This window comes from Ursus arctos, unplaced genomic scaffold, assembly GCF_023065955.2.
Source record: "Ursus arctos isolate Adak ecotype North America unplaced genomic scaffold, UrsArc2.0 scaffold_17, whole genome shotgun sequence".
NCBI lineage: Eukaryota > Metazoa > Chordata > Mammalia > Carnivora > Ursidae > Ursus > Ursus arctos.
In genome coordinates this window covers 4,732,573-4,749,347 of record NW_026622841.1, presented here as the reverse complement: position 1 = coordinate 4,749,347, position 16,775 = coordinate 4,732,573, and the positions used below count along the sequence as shown (strand labels likewise).

Here is a 16,775-nt window from a genome sequence, read left to right as displayed (position 1 = left end):
GTGTGCACACACGTGTACAGAGTGATCAGATGCACACACATACACACTCATTGATCACACACACAGTGATCACATGATCACATGCTTAAGCAGAATTCCTTGTCTTTTAAATTGTAAGGACAAAAGTTAGGTAAATATCTTTTTCCTTATTTTAAATGAATTTTCATTGGACGTGTTATTTTCATGTTTTTAAAATTTAACTTAATTCTCTAAACATTAACTTTAAAATGACCCAGGAATCATAATTTCTAATGTGAAAGAAGAAGGCATCAAACAGACTACTGCTTTATTTCAACTTCCAACACCAAGAACACAACTCGTAAGTCCAAAATAAACAAACAGCAACAATAATTCGCCACCTCCTGCCAATACTCAGTATGTTGTCCCAAACCAGTGGTTTATTTTTGCTACCCTCAGATAAAGGACCAGGCTGACGATGAAGTATTCTTCTGTCTCTTTGATCCACACCAGCTCCACGTGCACTCTTCCTTCCGAGTCCACATAGTCAACATAGTAAGTCTGTCCCAAGAAGTTAGGCCCATCAGAGGGCCCGGAAGATCTCATGCAAACAGGGGAACTGAAACACCAAAAGGGTTTCCCATATTCATCCAAAAGGGTTACGTCCATTATAGAACAACTCTACAAAATAAACATAAATACTCATGAGTGTAAGGACAAAATGGCAAATTGGACCTGATTTCCAGGTCTAACTAATACATGTACAAATGTATAAATGAAGCCTTGTCATGAAGGATGAAGTGAAAGGGGCAGGAGGGGAGAAAAGAGAACAGTATTACAGACGACATCAGGGCCACACCAGGACTGTGAGAGAGCAAGAAACACTGGAGGAACCAGGGGCGCTAGGGGCCAACAGGGTCATGAGGGCGGCAGGGTGGCTATCTGTCATCACCTCCACCATCGCAAGCAGCCACCAGTGCCAGTAAATGCATCTCCGATAAACACAAGAGCAATGAAACAGGGGTGGGGGCAGCGAGAACAGCACAGGCATGTGGGTGATGGTTACACGCCTGCGAAGAGATGGTAAACCAAGCCCTCAGCTGTCGGTGGTAGTAACTCACAGGAAAGAGATGGAAGAAGTATTTACAAGACACACTGAGCAGAATCTGGTATTTGGAGGTGAGGGTAGGGGAGAAGGGGGCACTAACTCCTACTCTTTCTCCCATTGCTGCAGAAGAGCAGGTCTGGGGAGAAATGTGACTATTTCAGACGTGCTGCGTCTACAGGGCCCCGTGAAGAGTCACAGCTATATGGGCACTTGAGTTGGGGGAGATGCTAATAATGATTATTATTAACGAACTATAGTTTTACCTTTATTTTTTAATTGTTGTAAAACACAAGCAACAAAACTTTACCATCGTAACCATTTTTAAGCGGTATTTAGTGACATTAAGCACATGCACTCTGTTGTGCGGCCATCAGCACCCTCTACCTCCAGAGCTCTTTTCATCTTGCAAGCCCGACACTCTGGACCCATTAGATGATAACTCTCCCCCGCCCCCGCAGCCCCTGGGAACCACCATTCTACTCAATGTCTCTGTGAACTGGACCACTCTCAATTCCTCATGTAAGTGGACTCCTACAGTATTTGACCTTTTGTGTCTGGCTTATTTCACTTAACATAATGCCCTCAAGGTTCACCCATGTTGTAGCATGTGCCAGAATTCCCTTCCTTTGTAAGGTGGGACAACTGTCCATCATATGTGTACAGCACACTGTGTATCCATCCAGCTGCTGGTGGACAGCGCGTTTCTTCCACCTTTTGGCTCTTGTGAATAATGCTGCTATGAAATGAACATGAGTGTGTAATGTTAGCTGTATTTTTTAACATGTTCTATTTATCAGACACTAACTCAAGCAGTTTACATATACTATTTAATTCTCAAGAATTATTCTTCTCAAGAAACTATGAAGTAGTATCAAGGCTAAAATCTTCTAACACTTCCCTTTTTAGAAATGGCTCATTATTTGCCATGACTTGTGCCCTGTGTTAGTGTTTTATTAATTGGAATATAAATGCTTACTCTTAGATATCTGCATAAAATGAACATTGATATCAACCTAATTATAGACACACAGATATTACAGATACTACATAGGGAGACATAAAGATATCCTAGATGTCAGCATAAATGCTGCTTTAGAGATCTACACACAATTAAATGTGGCCAACAGCACTAACCATTTGGACCTGAGTATGATCAGGCCGAAGAGTCCTGACTCAAAAAAGTGTTTCTCAGAGAGAAATTAAAGGAACACAAACATTCCAAAAGTTAAACGAGAGAGAGAGAGAGAGAGAGATGGTCTAGTTAAGTGAGCAATGAGAAGTGGTTCCTGCCTCTGGAGGACACCGGAGTAAAGAGCCAGCCAACATGAACCATCCCCTGCCCCCGACAGCAGAGAGTACAGACCAGAGCCAAAAGCCCCTGCCCCAAGAGGTGGGGGCTGCTGAGCGAGACAGCCTGCGGAGCCCTACACCAGACCTTGGTCCTGATGCCCTTCTAGGTCCTTGAACAGCACACATCCACCCATCACACCCTCTGCTTCTGGCAGAACAGGGACCACAGTTCACAGACCACAGAGAAGGGCTCACTGGGGCTGAGAACAGGGGGAACCAAAGCCGACCCTGAGAGCTAGAATGTGTCTCTGTCTGTGCTCAGGCAGCCAGAGCCCTTCTGGAATAAACAGCTATCATCATGGCCATTTGATGAAGGAAGCTCCATGGCCATGTCAACGCCCAAGATAATACAGCTGGTCGGGTGGTCACGCGGACCCAAGCCTTTCTTTAACCCATCACCCTTCATTATCTTCACGACTGGGTTAGCAGGCTCTCAGTTTTGTTAATTAAAACCTCATCAAAATCCAGCAGCACAGACACAGTGGCTAGAACCATGAGCAAGGAGGAGAGCATGGAGGAGAAGGTGACATTCTGGGCTGCCCCAACATTTCACAGGAAGGTGGAGAAGGAAATCAAGGAGGAACGGTCAAGAAGTGTAAGAACTCTTTGACAGGGATGCCTCTCACGAGCCCTGCGCCCTTCAGTAACCGGCTTCCTCTGTCTGCTTTCGGCCCCTCAGCTGCCAGACAGAGCTGGGAGCTATCTCCCGAAGCTCTCCTGGTTCTAAAAGCCTAGCATTTTCCAATTCCTTCATATTCTACGGAACACCCGGCACACAGTGGCACATACAACCCTTTAACAGCTTCCCAGGACACAAACTCAATGCCAAATTCTTTACCCTGGGTTGTGAGGCCCTTTGTGAGCCCCCCAGCCCTCCCTTCCACCCTCCTCCTGCCACTCCCTCCCTCCTCTGGTGCTGGTGCATTCCTTGCTGAGCAGGGAGCCGGGTCACATGGGGGAAGCTCTTCCACCCCTTTCCAGTCTCAGCGCATGACCCGAACCCTGCTTCACAGAGCACAGAGGCTGCCTCCTCCTTCGTGCACCAGGGGTGTTGGCTTCTTCCCAAGATGCCAACGCCTTCAGTCACCCGGCACTGCAGCAAGCCAGCCAGGGCATCTTTCTTGGGGGCTGCAGTGTGGGCACAACCACCTTCACACACTGAACCCGTGACACGCCCATCGGCAGGCTTCACTATTCTTGCATAAAGCACAACCACAGTTATACTGAGATAGCTAGCTTGAATTACAACGGATGCAGAGCTCCATAGAGATCTAGAAGTAACATTAAAATAACATAAAAAGTGCCGAGGCAGGAAAGGATAAAGTACAAAAAACGGACATAAGAAGAGCCTTACCAAAGGAAACTCCATCCACCAGCACTCCTGATAGGAATGGAGAGAAGGCGGGGCAGGAGAGTGTTTGGGTTTGAATTATACCGAATTCTACTGAAGCCAGCAGCGGGCCAATCACCCGGGCTATTCACACCGCGTTTGCAAGACAGCACGGCAGCCAGCCAGGGGGCAGCGGGCCTGTGCGGACTCAGGACTAACAGCAGCCCCGGCAGGCAGCTCTACAATGTATTGGGAATCATAATCCGACTTCAAAAAAGAAAAAGAAAAACTCATCAGTTTTTAACGTGATGTTTTTAAATGTTTACAGTTAATCCCCATATAAAATGAAGCGTTGCTGACGTTGGACTCAAAGCACTCAGGTGAGAGGGAGGCTGGGTTTGAACGACCTCCGGGGCAGCCCTCACACTCCCGTGCCCCTCTGACGAGAAGATTCCTCTGGGAGCAGTAAAGCAGGAGGTGCTCCAAGAGCCCATCCGTGACCACACACCACTTCAACAGGCAGCTCCTCCATCTGTCAGTATCGTGGTCATTAACATCCGTCCCGGGCCCGGAGCCACTGACTTGGGTGACACTTCCGAACTACCTGCGCCCGGATGGCATGCTGAGCGACATCCCGGAGGCTGTTTCTACAATTTCCACCACAAGGATGCCGCTCTGTTTTTGGGATTTTAATAGCTACATGTATCCACGAAACTTTTTACAGTTTACCCTTGTTTATAAAATGTTTTTAACTCCTTGAGAGAAATTTCCTAAAACATGTTTTATAGTTACACTGATCAGATGCCTGAGGGAAATTCCTGATCTGGGTGGTGAACACAAGGGACAGGACATCACTTACCTCGACTTTTCTTCTTTAGGAACTCTGAGGACATCTTAGTCCCAGTACCAAACCCAAATTACGAATAGCAAAATACAGATGGACCTTGCCCAGCTGCAGCAGGCCCACGGAGAGGGGGCAGCTGTGGAGCCCGCTCCCCCTTCCCCCAGAGCCCAGCTGGGAGAAGGACCTGCGGGGGAGAGTGTGCGAGGACACGCAGTCCATGCCCGACCTCAAGGACTCCAAACCCCATTTTCAGATAGAGCTATTTTGCTGGAAACATGCATTCCCAAGTCACGTCGGTCTAGCAACCTACAGAATCACCACCTGGAGCTCATTTTGAAGCTACACCTTCGGCTTCTGGTTGCTGTAAAAAATCTGTCCCCGCATTTGCAGCTAAAATGCTATTTAGGATAGTCTGTTCCACAGCTTAGTCTGCCCTACATAAAGTCCCCCCAGAGACTGTGTGTAACAACGAGAGTGGGGACAGAGCTTTGTTTCTTTGTAGAATTCTCCACTTCCCTCCCTCAGCTCTCATCCTGCTCCAAATACCAGAAAACACAGAACAAATTACATCATTTTTAAAATCACACAGACATGTTAAGTCTTCCACATCTGAATTCTGCCTTTCTTGGACCTCAAGGTCTACTCCGACTTAAATATTCTATTTCAGTACATATTTTTATAAGACCCATTAAAAAAAAAGGTCTGTGCTCTTAAAGACGTGAAACAATATTTTTTTGTATATAAAAATAATCTGTACCAAAGTTTAAATATTTGTTTACAAATAAATAGGATTAATAAAGCAGTTCCTTTTATCAAATAGCAAGTGGCTCAAGAGATAATACTTAATGATAACTAACTGTTTTTAACCCTCGATGATAACACTGCTCTTGTCATTACCGGTAATTGTTCTAACAAGGTGTCCACATTTGTATGGCAGCATAAAGGCATGTTACTGAACATTGATCCCACTGGCTCGCCGGGAATACGTAAATCCTGTTCAACCCACAAAACAAAAATGGAGAGCAATGAGAACCAGGGGCAGCCATGGGCCCAAGATCACAGAAGAAAACAAAACTACGTCTCAAGGGCTCCCATCCTCATCCGCCTCCTCTTCTTCCCTCCTTCCCTGCCGACGCCCAACCACTAAATAAACTCCCCCATCCATGTGGCTAATTTTTGATGAGGCGCAAACTGCTGTAACTGTTCAAGGAAGGGTATTCAAGGAACTATCTGTATCCTGACTTAGAACTTGGGGCAAGAGCAATTAAGACTTTGAGTAAATGCTACGTGCCTGGTCCAGCCTAGAACTCCACTTTTTCTCCACAAGACAGACAGACAGAGGGGCTTCAAGGGAGGGCAGGGGTACAAAAACGTTGCTGCATGCTACCCCACTCCTGCTCCCCCACACTCAACAAAAAACACAAGGTACTCAATAAGCATTTGTTGAATGAATCAACTGGCTGTCAATAGCTAAGAGAATGTGCGCATATCTTCAGACATTAGAACAGTAAAGCTAGGACTTTAAAAGCAGTATCATAGATATACATTGACAGATTTTTTTTATTATACAGAAACCAGGTTACATTAAGAAAATAAAACAACAAATTACCTTTATACAGCCATCGAAAATATCAGTTCTCCAAGAGAGGCCAACTTTCCCAATAAGAGGTAGGTGTTCTGTGTTATTTTTAAAACTTATAACAACAAGCTTCACATATCCATTTTCAATGGATCCTGAAAAGATTTAAGATTTTTCAAATTACGACATACCCATGCAGGACAAGTCAAGACTCTTTAGGCGTGCTGCTTCCTAAAGAATGCCTCATCTAGCCACATCCTGGATGCAGGCATCTGGCTTGAGGCTGGTGGCATACCTGCAGCCCAGAGACAGAGACATGAGTGTGTACTCTGGAAACACGATCTCAAAGTGGGGTAGGGGGACATGCCAGAGGTGAACCTGGATCTCACCTGTCACTGATGAGAGATTGCTAAGGGGGCCGACGTTCTTCCGATTTGATTAAGGTAACAGCAGTACGAACAGTACACAAGAACTGTGGAGCTTCCCGGAAAGCGGATGGCACAGTGGTCCAGACAGGAAATGTGGGGGAGCAAGGAGGGCAACGTCCAGAGGACTGAGGAGCTTGAGAGCAGGGCAATATGGAAGAGATGAGAAGCCCCGCGCACATAAAAGGAAAAAACATCTCTCGCATGCTTACTGGTAAGTAAAAATCCTTGCGCTTGCTACCAACAGTTTGAGACCAGAGGCCCTGCCCTTCCTCTGACTAGCAAAATGCTGACTAAGAGCCACCTGGCCACTAGCAAGAGCCCATCACAACCCAGGCGCACAAGTTCCACTCTTCAAGGCCCTGAAGCTCAGAGAGCCTCCAGTACTGCTGAGCCTCCTGCGATGATGAGCTCCACACTCTCATTTAATGTGCCCTGAAAAGTGTGCAGCACGCAGGACAACGCAGCAGCTCCTACACGTGCACACAAGCTTTCCTCAGAGAGAGACACCTCGGCAAGGGCAAGATGTGAGTCTCAGGGCAAAGCAGACAGTAGAAAGGGGAAGAACAAAAGTTCTTTGACCTTAGGGGCGTTATTTCAGGGGTTGAAACAAAGCCAAAGCTAGGCTGCCTCGCCCCTAGAAATTCTGCAGTGTTGTCACTTAAGCCGAGCCTTAGTGCCACTCTGCCAGAAGCCCCTTCTGTGACACGGGAATGGCTCTAAGTGAGAGAACCCTTTGGAGCAGAGTTTCCAGCCCTGTAGGAGGGTGCTGGGAGCCCTTCTATACCAAGGACAGAGGCAGCCCACGACGTCGTCCCCTCACTGCTGAGTTATTAGCAAGAACCATGCAGCTTCTCTCCTCTCCCCCGGTGCGGGAGCCAATGCCAAATGACACTGACCCTTCCCAGGCAACAGCTCTACTGTCACCTCGGCAGGGCTCGACGGAAGCGGGAGGAAATCTGTGAAAAGTGAAGCCTCAGAGGAGACATGGTAATGACTTTCTGAATGGACCAGATGTGGCTCTGCCCTGCTCTCTATTACTGCACAGCCATGTGCAAAATCGAGAGACCTCCAACCGGCTGGCATGTGTGCTGGCAGCCAGACGATGCCGTACGGAAAACCGCGAGTTCATTTTCCATGTGGCTTGTCCTCAGGACACTGCAGAAAAAGGACCCTAAAGTACAACAGCCAATAACATCTCAATGGCAATTGTCTAAGCTAATAAACATGAAATCTCTGCGGAAGCAAGGACCATTGTTACTTTATTACCAAATATTCTCCCACTTTAGAACAACTTTAACATTTGCAGCATCTTGAAAGGTCAGAGCTCTCTCTGCACACTCTGTAAGTGCTTGTATCTGTAAGAGAAAAAAGTTAAGCTCACCCTACATTTGAACAATCCACACACAGAATGCACATGTAAAAAAGTGTATATAAAAAAAGGCAATATTTTTTGAGAATTTACTGTACACCAGCCATTGTGTTAATAAGCACTTCATGTATAGTAGCTTAAAAGACTACTTTAAAATATCTTAAAATCCTACTATTAGGTATCACAGGTTTCTGAATTCACAGGTGAAAGAAGGACACACAGAGAGATTAAGAGTACCTCACCCAAGGTCATACCACTGGTAAGTGGCAGACACATGATTCAAACATTATGTGTCTATTATAAGATGGATCTTATAATAGATTAAAACATATACAAAAGGGGGGACATAATCACCTATATGCTTAAACACTAGCTGAGAATTTATAATGTAGATTTAAATTTTCATGAAGTTTTGCTTTCGTATTTCTGCCAATAGAGAAAAATCTACAAATTAAGGAGTTAAGATGGCAGAGGAGTAGAGGACCCCTTTTTCAGCCGGTCCCCGGAGTCAAGTTGGATAGGTACCAGACCATCCTGAACATCCACGGAATCAGCCTGAGACGCAGGAAGATACATCTGGATCTCTACAAATAAACATCTCCAGAGATGAGTATTGAGGTACGAAGCAGGGAGCCGTGAAGCCAAGCAAAGATATCGGAAGATTAACAGAAGGGGGAGGGAGCCACCGAGTTCGGGCGCCGAGAAGCGGTAGCCACCTGCACAGGGGAGGTGGCGGACTCGCGGACCAGCACCCGCGAGAGAGCAGACTGAGACCATGAGCCGGGGAACGTGCGCGACCAGACTGAAACGGAGCTCCGGTGCGCTCACTGGAACCAGACTGAGACCGGGAGCTCCAGGAGCGCGCAGGGGCGGCTGGCGGTGTTAGAAACACAAAGGACAGAGACACGCGGTCCCTGGAAGTGAGGGCTGGGACTCCGGCTGTGGGGCGCACATCCCGGGATGCTGCAGGGTTGAGCAGCACCAACAGAAACAGAGTTAAAGTGGCCGAACACCAGTGGAGAACGGTCTGCGATCCCTCTGTTCTGAGACAAAGGCTGACATTTGGCTACTGATGCTCTGACTCTCAGAAGAGGCACAGCAAACCGCCAGGGAAAGCCGCCAGAGAACAAAAGCCTGGAAATACTGACTCACAGTGTGCCCATCCCCATCCCCCCTCCAGGGGACACGGAGACTCTACCCAAACAGGGTTGCCTGAGTATCGCGTGGCTGGCCCCTCACCCAGAAGGGAGGCTGAAAAATCAAGAAGCCCACATCCTTAAGGTCCCTATAAAACAAGTGTGCACTGCCTGGGTCCCGGTCAATAATTTGGGCTCTGGACAACCCCACAACTTCTCCTCATCAGAATGACGAGAAGGAGAAATCCCCCCCAGCAAAGAAAAGACAATGAGTCTGTGGCCTCTGCCACAGAACTAATGGATATGGATATAACCAAATTATCAGAAATGGAATTCAGAGTAACAATGGTCAAGATGATGTGTAGACTTGAAAAAAGAACGAAAATGTTAATTAGAATATAGAATCTCTAAGGGTGGAAATGAGAGCGAATCTGGCAGAAATTAAAAATTCTATGAATCAAATGCAGTCAAAACTAGAGGCTCTGACGGCCAGGGTGAATGAGGCAGAAGAACGTATCGGCGAATTGGAGGATGGGTTAGTAGAAGAGAAAGCTAAAATAGAAACTGGGCTCAAAAAAATCCAATCTCAAGAATGTAAGTTACGGGACATTACTGACTCAATGAAACGTTCCAATGTCAGAATCATCGGCATCCCCGAGGGGGTGGAGAAAAACAGAGGTCTAGAAGAGATATTTGAACAAATTGTAGCTGAAAACTTCCCTAATCTAGCAAAGGAAACAAGCTTTCGTGTCCAAGAGGCAGAGAGGACCCCTCCCAAGCTCAACCACGACAAACCTACGCCATGTCACATCATAGTGCAATTCGCAAATATTAGATCCAAGGATACAGTATTGAAAGTGGCCACGGCAAAGAAATTTCTCATGTACCAAGGCAAAGGTATCAGAATTAAGTCAGACCTGTCTACACAGACCTGGAATGAGAGAAAGGGATGGGGGGGGGCATTTTTAAAGCTCATTCAAAGAAAAACATGCAGCCAAGGATCCTTTATCCAGCAAGGCTGTCATTCAGAATTGATGGAGAGATAAAGACCTTCCAGAATCGCCAGTCATTGACCAATTTCGAAACCACGAAACCAGCCCTACAGGAGATATTAAGGGGGGTTCTATAAAAGCAAAAAGGCCACAAGAGTGATAAAGAACAGAAAGTCACAATCTATAGAAACAAAGACTTACAGGCAACATGGCATCATTAAAATCATATCTCTCAATAATCAGTCTCAATGTAAATGGCCTAAATGCTCCCATAAAGTGCCACAGGGTTGCAGATTGGATAAAAAGACATGACCCATTCATTTGCTGTGTACAAGAGACTCGTTTTGAGCCTAAAGATACATCCAGACTGAAAGTAAAGGGATGGAATATCATCTTACATGCCAATGGACCTCAAAAGAAAGCTGGGGTAGCAATTCTCATATCAGCCAGATTGGATTTTAAACTAAAGAATATACTTAGAGATACAGAAGGGGACTATATTATTCTTAAGGGATGTATCCAACAAGTGGATATGACAATTATAAATATATATGCCCCAAAAGGGGAGCAGCAAGATACACAAGCCAACTCTTAACCAGAATAAAGAGACATATAGATAAAAATACATTAATAGTAGGGGACCTCAACACTCCACTATCAGAAATAGAGCACCTAAGCAGAAAATCGACAAAGAAATAAGGGCTTTGAATGCCATACTTGACAAGTTGGACCTCATAGATATATATATAGAACACTACACCCCAGAACCAAAGAATACTCATTCTATTCTAATGCCCATGGAACATTCTCAAGAATAGACCATGTTCTGGGTCACAAAACAGGTCTCAACTGATACCAAAAGACTGAAATTATTCCCTGCATATTCTCAGACCACAATGCTTTGAAATTGGAACTCAACCACAAGGAAAAATTTGGAAGAAACTCAAACACTTGGAGACTAAGAACCATCCTGCTCAAGAATGATTTGATAAACCAGGAAATCAAAAATCAATTTAAACAATTTATGAGAATGAAAACACACGGTCCAAAACCTATGGGATACTGCAAAGGCAGTCCTAAAGGGAAAATAAATAGCCATCCAAGCCTCACTCAAAAGAATAGAAAAATCTAAAATGCAGTTTTTATATTCTCACCTCAAGAAGCTGGAACAGCAACAGAGGAACAGGCCTAATCCACACATGAGAAAGCAGTTGATCAAGATTAGAGCAGAAATCAATGAATTAGAAACCAGGAGCACAGTAGAGCAGATCAACAGAACTAGAAGCTGGTTCTTTGAAAGAGTAAATAAAATTGACAAACCACTGGCAAGACTTATCCAAAAGAACAGAGAAAGGACCCAAATTAATAAAATTATGAATGAAAAGGGAGAGGTCACAACCAACACCAATGAAACTGGAAGGATTATTAGAAACTTTTATCAACAGCTTTATGCCAATAAATAAAGAATCTAAAGAAATGGAGGACTTCCTGAAAACCTATAAACTACCAAGACTGAAACAGGAAGAAATTTATTTTTTAAACAGGCCAATTAATTATGAAGAGATTGAAACAGTGATAAAAAAAACCTTCCAAAAAACAAAGCTCCAGGACAGGATCGTTTTCCCAGGGAATTCTACCAAACATTCAAAGAAGAAATAATACCTATTCTCCTAAAGCTATTTCAAAAAATAGAAACAGAAGGAAAGCTACCAAACTCATTCTATGAGGCCAATATTACCTTGATCCCCAAACCAGGCAAAGACCCCATCAAAAAGGAGAATTACAGACCGATTTCCCTAATGAATATGGATGCCAAAATTCTCAACAAGATCCTGGCTAATAGAATCCAACAGTACATTAAAAGGATTATCCATCATGACCAAGTGAGAATCATCCCTGGGATACAAGGGTGGTTCGACATTCGCAAATCTATCAGTGTCAGACTTTATCAGCAAGAAAAAAGCCAAAAATCATATGATTCTCTCAATAGATGCAGAAAAAGCATTTGACAAAATACAGCATCCTTTCCTGATTAAAACCCTTCAGAGTGTAGGGATAGAGGGTACATTCCTCATAAAAACCATCTATAAAAAGCCTACAGCAAATATCATTCTCAATGGGGAAAAGCCGGAAGCCTTTCCCTTAAGATCAGGAACACGACAAGGATGTCCACTCTCGCCACTATTATTCAGCATAGTACTAGAAGTCCTTGCAACAGCAATCAGACAACAAAAAGGGATAAAAGGTATCCAAATCAGCAAAGAAGAAGTCAAACTGTCTCTCTTCGCAGATGACATGATACTCTATATGGAAAACCCAAAAGAAGCCACTCCCAAACTAGTAGAAGTTATAGAGCAATTCAGTAATCTGGCGGGATACAAAATCAATGCTCAGAAATCAGTTGCATTTCTATACACGAATAATAAGACTGAAGAAAGAGAAATTAGGGAATCCATCCCATTTACAATAGTACCAAAAATCAAACGTTACCTTGGAATTAACTTAACCAGAGACGTAAAGGACCTATATTCTAGAAACTACAAATCACTCTTGAAAGACATTGAGGAAGACAGAAAAGGATGGAAAAATATTCCATGCTCACGGATCGGAAGAATAAACATAGTTAAAATGTTCATGCTACCCAGAGCAATCTACACTTTCAATGCTATCCCGATCAAAATACCAATGACATTTTTCAAAGAACTGGAACAAATAGCCCTTAAATTTGTATGGAACCAGAAAAGGCCCCGAATCACCAAGGAACTGTTGAAAAGGAAAAACAAAGCTGGGGGCATCACAATGCCGGATTTCAAGCTGTACTACAAAGCTGTGATCACAAAGACAGCATGGTACTGGCACAAAAACAGACACATACACCAATGGAACAGAATAGAGAACCCAAAAGTGGATCCTCAGCTCTTTGGGCAACTAATTTTTGACAAAGCAGGAAAAAACATCCAGTGGAAAAAAGACAGTCTCTTCAATAAATGGTGCTGGGAAAATTGGTCAGCTACATGCAAAAGAATGAAACTTGACCACTCTCTCACACCATACACAAAGATAAACTCTAAATGGATGAAAGACCTCGATGTGAGACAGGAATCCATCAAAATCCTAGAGGAGAGCATAGGCAGCAACCTCTACGACATCAGCCACAGCCACTTTTTCACGACACATCTCCAAAGGCAAGAGAAACAAAAGATAAAATGAACTTGTGGGACTTCATCAAGATAAAAAGCTTCTGCACAGCCAAGGAAAAGGTCAAAAAAACTAAGAGGCAGCCCACGGAATGGGAGAATATATTTGCAAATGATACTACAGATAAAAGACTGGTATCCGAGATCTACAAAGAACTTCTTAAACTCAATACCTGAGAAACAAATAAACAAATCATAAAATGGGCAGAAGATATGAACAGACACTTTTCCAATGAAGACATACAAATGGCTAACAGACACATGAAAAAATGTTCAAAATCATTAGCCATCAGGAAAATTCAAATCAAAACCACACTAAGATACCACCTTATGCCAGTTAGAATGGCAAAAATTGACAAGGCAAGAAACAACAATTGCTGGAGAGGATGTGGAGAAAAGGGGGTCCTTCCTACATTGTTGGTGGGAATGCAAGTTGGTACAGCCACTCTGGAAAACAGTGTGGAGGTCCCTTAAAAAGTTAAAAATTGAGCTACCCTATGATCCAGCCATTGCACTACTGGGTATTTACCCCAAAGATACAGACATAGTGAAGAGAAGGGCCATATGCAGCTCTGTCCACAATAGCTAAATCGTGGAAGGAGCCGAGATGCCCTTCAACAGATGACTGGATTAAGAAGCTGTGGTCCATATATACAATGGAATATTATTCAGCTATCAAAAAGAACAAGTTCTCAACATTTGCTGCAACATGGACGGCACTGGAGGAGATACTGCCAAGTGAAATAAGTCAAGCAGAGAAAGACAATTATCATATGGTTTCTCTCATCTATGGAACATAAGAACTAGAAGATCGGCAGGAGAAAGGGATAAAGAAAGGGGGGTAATCAGAGGAGGGAGTGAAGCATGAGAGACTATGGACTCAGAAACAAACTGAGGGCTTCGGAGGGGAGGGGGTGGGGGAATGGGATAGGCTGGTGATGGGTAGTAAGGAGGGCACATATTGCATGGTGCACTGGGTGTTATATGCAACTAATGAATCATCGAACTTTACATCAAAAACCAGGGATGTACTGTATGGTGACTTACATAATATAATAAAAAAAATATTTAAAAAATCTACAAATTCGTTGACAATATTTGCCGAGGAATCACTTCTGGCTCCCCCAGATTTGTGGCAATTCCTGCATCTGTGTGTTCCAGGCTCGCTCACTCCCCTCCCCTCAACAGATCGTCCTATAACTACGTCATAAGTGGCCTGGCTTCCTTCACTTGAGCTAACATACCTTTAGTGAATTCCCGTGTTGCTTAAACCAGTCAGAATAAATTCTGTTGTTAGAAACTCCAATTCTAACTTACCAAAGCATAAGATCATCCCCAAAATACAGAGAAATTAAATTCAAGGCTCACTGCCCTTGGCTTCCAGTAACATTCACTTACAAGCATGGCTTTTAGAGTCATGAAGGCTTCATTCCAAACCCTGCCCAGCCATTTACTAGCTGCATAATCATGGTCAAGCTCTAAGCTAGTAAAATAAGGACACAGATAGAAAGTACTTTATAAGGCTTTGTGAAGATTAATGGAACTAATAATACATATTAACATTACCGGATAGATTATTATATATCCCAGGCTAAATGTGCTAAGCACCTTACATGCATTTTATCAACAATACTCCTCTATCTAAAGAGCCAAGCCTACCGCCAGGCAGAAAGTAGATATGTACCACGTACACAGATTACAAGACTCAATAATTATAAATGCATCTATTTACCCAGATGATCTACAGATTTAATGCAATCACAATCATAAACCCAGCAGGCATTTTAATAAATAATTTATAAAGAATCAATATAGAAAAACAAGTAAATAATAAAATTTGACAATCTGATTCTAAAATTCATATGGAAATACTAAGGACCTAAAATAGCCACACAATCTTAGGAAGAAGAAAAAGACAGTGTGGCGTCACTGTAAGACACACAAATAGATGAACACAAAAGAAGAGATGGGTCCAAATATAGACCAACACTTCTACAAGCAATTGACTTTTGACAAAGACATCAAAATAATTCAGTGAGAAAGTCTTTTCACAAATGGTGACAAGAAACTTATTATCCACATGGAAAAACAGAATGAACCTCAACCCTTACCTTATACTTAACACAAAAATTAATCAGAGATGGATCATAGACCTAAATGTAAAGGTTAAAACCATAATACAACTGGAGGAAAGAAGATCTCTATAACTTAGAGTAGCAAAAGTTTTTAACTCCCCCCAAAAAAATTACAAAATAAAAAAAAAACTGATAAATTAGATTTCATCAAAATGAGAAACTTCTGATCATTAAAAGATATCATTAAGAGGCAAGAAAACACAGTGGGGAAAGGATGGTCTCTTCGATGAATGGTGTTGGGAAAACTGGACAGCCACATGCAAAAATAAAAACAAAATGGACCACTACCTTACACAATATACAAAAATTAACTCAAAATGGATTAAGACTTGAATGTAAAATCGGAAACCATAAAACTCCTAGAAAAAAACATAAGCGCCTTAATACAGGTCTTGGCAATACATTTTTGGATCTGACTCCAAAAGCGAAGTCAACAAAAGCAAAAGTAAATAAATGGGACTGCATCAAACTAAAAAGCTTCCACACAGCAAAGGAAACAATCAACAAAGTGAAAACCTACTGAATGGGAGAAAATATTTGCAAATAATATGGCCAATAGGGGTTGATATGCCAAATATATTAAGAACTTATAAAACTCAACATCAAAAGAAAATCCAATTTAAACAAGGACAGAAAATCTAAATAGATCTTTTCCCAGAGAAGACATATAGATGGTCAACAGACACATGAAAAGATATTTGACATCACTCATCATCAGAGAATGCAAATCAAAACCACCCTGAGGTATCTCCTCACACCTGTCAGATTGGCTATTATTACAAAACAAAAAACAAAAAACAAAAAAACAAGAAATAACAAGTATTGGTGAGGATGTGGAGAAAAGGGAACCCTCATGCACTGTCGGTGGTAAGTAGCTACACTAAGTTACGCTTTGCACTATGGAAAACGGTACAGATGTTCCTCAAAAATGTTTTTAAAAAACTACTATATGATCCAGCAACTCCACTTCTGGGTATTTGTCCAAAGGAAATATAATCAATATGTAAAAAAAAAAACAAAAAAAACAAACAAAAAAAAAAACCCTTTGCATTGCCATGTTCACTGCAGCATTATGTATAATAGCCAAAGCATGGAAACAACCTAAGTGCCCATCAACAGATGAATGGGAAAAAAATATGTAATACACATATAAAAAACCATATCAAAAAAACATGCAACACACACACACACACACACACACACACACACACACTAAATGGAATATTATTCAGCCACAAAAAAGAAGGAAATCCTTCATATTCATTCAATGGAATATCACTCATCAATAAATACGAATGACTATCAATACTTGCAACAGTATAAATGAAACTCAAAAGAATTTTGCTGAA

At 42.8% G+C, this 16,775-nt stretch overlaps 1 protein-coding gene across 1 annotated transcript in view; it reads right to left on the bottom strand.

The window, feature by feature from the left end:
• Positions 1 to 267: 267 nt before the first annotated feature.
• FBXO15 (F-box protein 15) overlaps positions 268 to 16,775 on the bottom strand; it is a 52,511-nt gene continuing 36,003 nt past the window's right edge. Inside the window, exons 9-10 of the mRNA XM_026496482.4 lie at positions 6,200 to 6,324; positions 268 to 639 (exon numbers count right to left, since the gene is read on the bottom strand). Of these exons, the coding sequence (XP_026352267.3) occupies positions 373 to 639; positions 6,200 to 6,324 (392 nt within the window). The 3' untranslated portion in view covers positions 268 to 372. The remainder of the gene's footprint in view (positions 640 to 6,199; positions 6,325 to 16,775) is intronic.